The sequence below is a fragment of the Gastrolobium bilobum genome, unplaced genomic scaffold (assembly GCF_033153095.1).
Source record: "Gastrolobium bilobum isolate Gb01-03AN ecotype WA unplaced genomic scaffold, APGP_CSIRO_Gbil_v1 utg5188, whole genome shotgun sequence".
NCBI lineage: Eukaryota > Viridiplantae > Streptophyta > Magnoliopsida > Fabales > Fabaceae > Gastrolobium > Gastrolobium bilobum.
Window position 1 is genome coordinate 1,115,892 of NW_026899969.1, and position 7,080 is coordinate 1,122,971.

The following is a 7,080-nucleotide window of genomic DNA, read 5'->3' on the forward strand; positions in this document are numbered from 1 at the left end:
ATTTATAAATAACATTAAAATATATGACTTAGATAATAAGACTATAAAAAACCAGCATGGTAATTTCATAAATATTTACTTGCATAAGTATGATTGATATGTCACTTTAGTTTGGATTCGAAAGGAAATATAAAATTTGACTTTTCACCTTCAGTTTCCAATTTTTGTGGTTTGTAATTTTGTATTGAATTAGATCAGTTTATACGAATATCTTCTTTTTTGTGCTGCCGTTATGACTTATAAACCATTGTAACTGAACATTACCTTTAGGAGAAGTTGGAAGACCCAAAAATCAAAATATTTATGAGAGTGGCGAAAGAAAAGGAATCACTCTTGAAAATAATTATTAGCTAAGTATAATATTGGATTTCTTTCTTTGCATTGCTCCTCTTAATTCAAGGATGACTCTGCTAAAAAGGAAGCGAGAATACAAAGAAAAATATTTAAATAATAGAAGTGCTTCTAAATAACAAATAATCTACAAAAATTGCATAAAAGCTCCTTATCTTCCACTTGGGTTCACAATTTGTGAATAGATTGCGCTAGAACTCGAGTCATCAAGCTCGCTGCCTATAATCCCCTCCTCAATGTCTAATATAGGGTAATGCTAAGCATAAACATCATTTGCCTTATCTTCTGCTTCTTGTTTCCCTACATGAGGATTCTCCTGCAACTGAAGTGCAAACTCAAGTTTCCATAGCACATCACCCATTGAAGGGCGTTCGAAGCCATGATCAGCTACACACTTCTCAGCTGTCTCCGCAAACTTCTTCAAACACTCAGGGCTAATTTTTCCTTTAAGACGATGATCAATACTATCTTCAGGAGTACCCTTCTTTAGGTTCAGTAGAGCCCAATCTGCTAAGCTAACTTGTTCTTTAGGCATGCCAGGATCAAGTGCTGGCCTTGCACATAAAACCTCAAAAAGGACTACCCCAAAAGAGTAAACATCAGATTTTTCTGTTAGTTGTTGCCTTCGAAAGGTACTCAGGATCTAAGTAACCAAAACTACCTTTAACCATTGTGCTCACGTGGGTTTGGTTTAGATTGGGACCATTGTGCTCACGTGGGTTTGGTTTAGATTGGGTTTGGTTTACAAGAGCATCATAGTATTCTGGCTTCATTGACATTGAAGGGTGCAATGCCACACACAGTTCTTCATCACCCGGTCCATCCATTACATAAATGGCAAAGTCCTTAAAAACAGGAACATCTTTCGACCCTGCCCACCCAATAACATCAGCAGCTGCTTGAGCAGTTTGATTGTTAAGGTAAATGTCAAACACTCTCTTGTTAATTTTGGTGAGTCCCAGCTCACAAAAATGGAACCTCACCACATATGTGAAATTTGCATCAACCTGAAATACCCAACTAAGGTTATAGTTCAGATTCACATTAGAATTAGGACCCATTGATCTTGCAGTGCTGTAAACATATTCAGGAGCAATGTATTCTGGCATAGAAGAAGAAGGGTACTGAATTTTAACATTCTTATCAGCTGCATAAGTAACCCCAGTTGCTGCACCAAACAGATAAGGGGAATCATCGTACCATGTCCTGCTAAGACCAGAGTCATTGTTGGGTGCAATATATTGCCCACCAACGTTCAATCGGAACATTGTCTACAATGAGTTACTTGCAACGTCAAGAGATTGGTCAGTGGAAACAAACATTGCTGACTGGAACAGATCTGACATAGGGATGATCTCAATGCCGTTAATGAAAGCATATGATCCACCATGTTGTGAAGAGGGTGTGAAGGTGATGTTTAGTTTAACTGATTGGACAGGTACTATAGAGAATTCTCTAATGAAATAGGCTTGTGTCAGAGCTTGGGATGTAAAGTAAGCACTGAAATTGTTGAGGAGAGTGAACCCGTTTGCAACAACAGCTAAATATGCATTGGAGGGATTAAGATTACCGTAAGTAGATGGGTAAAAATGGAGTCGAACCCAGAGGCTCTGCTTTGGTGAAACAGGGAATTGGTATGTGGATGGAGAAGTGAAAATCCTTGCAGACATGTAAGGTATTTGGGAAGGAAGAGAAGGATCTTGGTGTTGTGCTGTTGAGTTTGTTGCCTTATCGGAAGTGGTTACTAGATATTCAGAATCTGGCACCCAGTTTCGTCCATTAGAGTCAGTTCCACCAGTGGAAGAACCACAAGAAATTATGAAAGAATCAGAAGGTGGTGCAGATTTTTCGGTTGTGTTTAAGACGGAAGAAACGATAATTAGAGAAAACAAGCATTGGTTATTGGGTCTCATGGCTGTACATGCGTGAGACAGGGAAGTATGTGATATAGTACATGTAAAGGGGTTGTAAGGAGAAGGAAAAACGTAGAAATTCACAAGAATATCTCAGGAATTAAAATGAAGAATAAATTCGGAGGAGATAAAAGTTTTCCTTTGGTTCTCTCTCTTTTCTCTTTCTTTCCCTGCGACTACAAGCAACGCGAGCGTTAGATGGAAAGAGGAGGTTAGATTGCGTATAAAGCCTCTCATTTTGCGTTTCAGCATTAAGGATACGGTGATAAAATACCCAATGGGTCCGTTTGGATATGGCTCGAAAAAAAATATTTTTTGTGTTATTTATATTAAAAGTATTTTTTATAAAAGTTAAAGCTATTTAACTTTTTTAAAGTAAATTTGATTTTTTTTAAAAAAAAATCGGCTTCTTACTTCTACTTTTTCTAGAAACAAAAAAATTTAACTTTCAAAAAAAATATAATTTTAATTTTTTTTGGTGACTTATATTTTTTTAAAGCAGATATTCAAATAAAATTTGTAATAAATGTGCTTTTTTTGTTGTTAAAAAAAATAGCTTTTAGCTAAAAAAAACTTATACAAACAAGCCGTAAAACACGAATGTACAAATCAGTTACATGCATATTTTTGTGAAAATAATTATATTTATAAATTAAATAATTTATAAACTATTACAACTAAATTTTAACCGATGAATTATAATTTATTAATTTTATCGGCAAGTATAATTTGATAAAATTGCCAATACCTTTTTAAACAAACATGCAACTTTAAGCGACATGACAACACAAGTTTAAATTATTACACCGATAAACTTCTAGTACTTAAGCCACTTTAAATTTTTCAAGAATAAGATGAAATGAAAATATCAGAGTTTAAATCCATCAAACCGCCTATTACATTTCTTTATATATAGCAATATTTTATACCTGAATTCATAAAAAAAATCCAAATTGAATTAAAGTACAAAAGGCCCCGAATAAGAAATTGGTAAGCCCCCTTTTGTCACTTTGCAAGAGGAATCTCGATTAATCAACACGCAAGCATCTTCACCACAATAAAATTAAACGCTAACAGCAGAAACAAGAGACATAGAAGGTTCATTACCCATGACCAATCCACTGAACCTCACTTCAAACTTTTTCTTCTTCATCTTCACGGTGACCATCCTCTACGTGGCTTACACCTTCCCAAGGCTCCAACCAAATCAAACCAACCTCGTCTTCTATGTCCACGACCACTTCAGCGGCGAGGACACCACGGCAGCCACCGTGGCCGGAAAGAGTGGACCCAGCTCTAGTATCCTACAGTTCGGCACCGTGGCAATCGTGGATGACCCAGTAACAGATGGAGCCAGCATAGAGTCAACACTCATTGGTAGGGCCCAGGGCGTGTACATAAATTCGCAGCTTGACGGTAAAGGCTTGTACATGGTTTTTTCAGTGATCTTCACCGGTGGTGAGTTCAAAGGAAGCAGCTTGGAGATTCAGGGATCAGATATCTTCACGATGAAGGAACGAGAATTCGGAGTTGTGTCCGGCACTGGTTATTTTCGTTTTGTTAAGGGGTATGGGATTATGGAAACAGAGTTCATGGATATAGCTAATCTTAGAGCTACTCTTAAGCTCAATGTAACAGTCAAGCATTATTAGGAAAACTTTTATGTTTTCTGAGATTTAATTTCTGTTGAGAATATTCCAGATCAAAGAGTGGTTTTTACAATTGACATCTTATGCTGTATGCTTTATATAAAAAAATATTGTCATTTATTGAGCTGCTAAGATTATCAATCCATCTACCTAATCCACTGAATTGAAGAAAATACGTGATTGGCATAATAATTATGCTCTTTTTATTTATCCTCTGGTTTTGGAATTATATATTAATGAAAAGAAAACAGATGTAGAAAATTTTCATATTGAACTTACATCCTATTATCTGACAAAAAAAAATAATTTATTGTTTTTTTAATAAAAAAATTACAAAAATATAGTCGTTTTGAAATTATTTACGCAAATATAGCACTCAAACACGCTCACATGAGGCACGTTCCAAAGAAGAGAGACACACCCATGTGGGGCGTGATTCATACGAGAGACACGCCTATATGGGACGTGATCGGGCAAAATTTTTATTATGCTACGGTCGCACCATTCATTGGGTGCGACCCACCAATTAAAATCAGAGTGAGAAGATGTAAATTGTACGGGTGAGAAGTTAAAAAAATAAAATAATCCAAATGTCAAAAGGTGAATGGAAGTCGTACGTGCGTCTATTGCATTGAAAAAGCGCTCGTGATCAGGAGAGACACGCCCTAAAGGGGCGTGAGTGGTTTGGAGAGAGAGACACTCCCCATTTGGGCGTGTTTCACCAGGTGTTGTCACGTGTCACAAGAGTCCATCGACAGTTTGACCATAAAATTTTGGAAGTCCATAACTTTTGACTCGGGTGTCCGAATTAGGTAAAAAAAATTTGATTCCACATAACTTTTCGAGATCTACATAATGACACCTCATTTGGCATACTTTGTCTGTCACAAATTTTTTTGAATTTACAACAATGATACTCTAAGAATGTTTAAACTCAAATTAATAAAGAGAAAACCACTTTTTAATTAGGTTAAAAAATAGGAGAAAGTTATAGTTACTACCTCTTTTATTAATTTGAGTTTTAACCTTCTCCTAATTAAAAAGTAATTTTCTCTTTATTAATTTGGGTTTAAACGTTCTTATAGTATCATTGTTGTAAATTCAATTTTTTTTTGTGACAGACAAAATATGTCAAATGAGGTGTCATTACGTAGATCTCGAAAAGTTATATGGAATCAATTTTTTTTACCTAATTCGGACACCCGAGTCAAAAGTTATTGACTTCTAAAGTTTTACGGTCAAACTGTTGACTTTTATGCCACGTGGTAGCATCTGGTGAAACACCCCAATGAGGAGTGTCTCTCTCCTGGGTCACGCCCAAATGAGGAGTGTCTCTCTCCAACCGGTCACTATGGGACGTGTTTGAGTGTTATATTTTCGTAAGGTTTTGTCATGATTAATTATAAGGTTTATTAGTTATGTTAAAAAAAATTGTTTATTTATATGCTGTCCTTTTTCTATATTCTCAAAATATTTATAGGTCACAAGAATCAAACTCTTGACAGCATAATTATAACAATTTTAATATAATTTTATGCATAAACCTTATAAAAAGTTCAAGTTGTTAAGATGTATAAGTAATTTATATCTATCGTAAACTAAAAAAATTGTGCCAACAAATTATGTTCAAATTAGTCGTTAAATATTTTATTAGTCATCATCGATCATAATAATTAGTTTTTTGTTGTTGTTGTAATTGCTCTAGTCTAGCCAATCTTGTGAGCATTAAGAGGGATAGCATTGAAATTCATCAACTAAAAACCGGTATTGGTGGGTAGTCTATTTCAATTTCGTGCAAATGACCCATACCACGTATTCTTTTTTTATAAAAAGAAGAGTAAAGACTCAAATTGGTCCCTGACAAAAAACTCGGTGCCCAAATTAGTCCCTCACAAAAATAAACTCGTTAGATAGTCCCCAACAAAGTGAAACAGGACCCACATTAGTCTTTCTGTCAATCCAAAACTCACGGTGTCAATGACGGTGATGACGTGTCACGTTAAGTGACATGCTGGAGGCCACGTGGGTTGAGGAACGATGTCGTTTTGAGAGACTCATCCACGTTGGTCAGTATGGTCCCTAACAGTTTTAACAAAGGGGACCATTATGGTCCCTAACATTTTTATCGGGGTCCTTTTTAGTCCCTGCTAAAGTTCTGTTAACACCAGTGCCACCATTTGCTATTAACACACCAGCAATGTCATTTCCCCTTGTACATGCTGATATTAGTCATGCATAACACAATCAACTTCTACATAATTCACACCATGACATTCTTAGTTTAGTCTTTATATATTGTTTCCATTCCTTTTTTTATCTCCATCGAGTTTATACAACATTTTGTGCTAATAAACATAACTTCAAATACATAAGTCAAGCTACATACATTGAATGAACAACAATTCATTACACAAGCAAATCTCAACAGAACCACATTTTAAATTTCACTCTAGCCTACTTGCAAGATATATACATACTAGAAACACAACAATAATGGATCCAGCAAACACCCTAGCACACATACACACATGCATCATTTCCTTCTCAACACCCTAGCAAACACCCATACACACATACACACCAGCAAACACCCTAGCACACATACATACATACACACATGCATCATTTCCTTCTCAACACATGCACACATAACTTCAAATACATAAGTCATGCTACATACATATACACATATACACATATACACAAACACCTTATCACATATACACATACACATAACTTTTTTTACTCCAGCAAGTGTTGAGAAAGAAATGATGTGTTGGGGTTGTTTGGGTTCTGAATGCCCTCCAACTACTACTGCACAATATGTTGTGTTTTACTTTGGTCTCTACGTTATTGCACTTGGAACCGGTGGTGTAAAAGCATGCGTGTCACCTTTTGGGGCAGATCAGTTTGATGATACTGATCCCAAGGAAAGGGTTAAGAAGGGATCCTTTTTCAACTGGTATTACTTTTCTATCGACTTAGGTGCCGTTGTATCATGCAACTTAATTGTATGGATTCAAGACAATGCAGGATGGGGTCTTGGATCTGGATTCCTGCTTTAATTATGGGATTATCTATTGGAAGTTTCTGTTTAGGAACACCTCTATATATGTTAGGGTGTTTATGTATATGTGTATATGTGTATATGTATGTAGCATGACTTA

General features: G+C 35.8%; 1 protein-coding gene and 1 pseudogene across 1 annotated transcript; one reads left to right on the top strand and one right to left on the bottom strand.

Moving 5' to 3' along the window:
* Positions 1-607: 607 nt before the first annotated feature.
* Positions 608-2,307, bottom strand: LOC133294493 (receptor-like protein kinase ANXUR2; annotated as a pseudogene).
* Positions 2,308-3,187: 880 nt separating this feature from the next.
* LOC133294559 (dirigent protein 11-like) lies at positions 3,188-4,024 on the top strand. The gene has a single exon (XM_061493249.1). It carries the CDS (start codon positions 3,374-3,376, stop codon positions 3,914-3,916), a length of 543 nt encoding a protein of 180 aa, XP_061349233.1. The 5' UTR covers positions 3,188-3,373; the 3' UTR covers positions 3,917-4,024.
* The last annotated feature ends 3,056 nt before the right edge of the window (positions 4,025-7,080 follow it).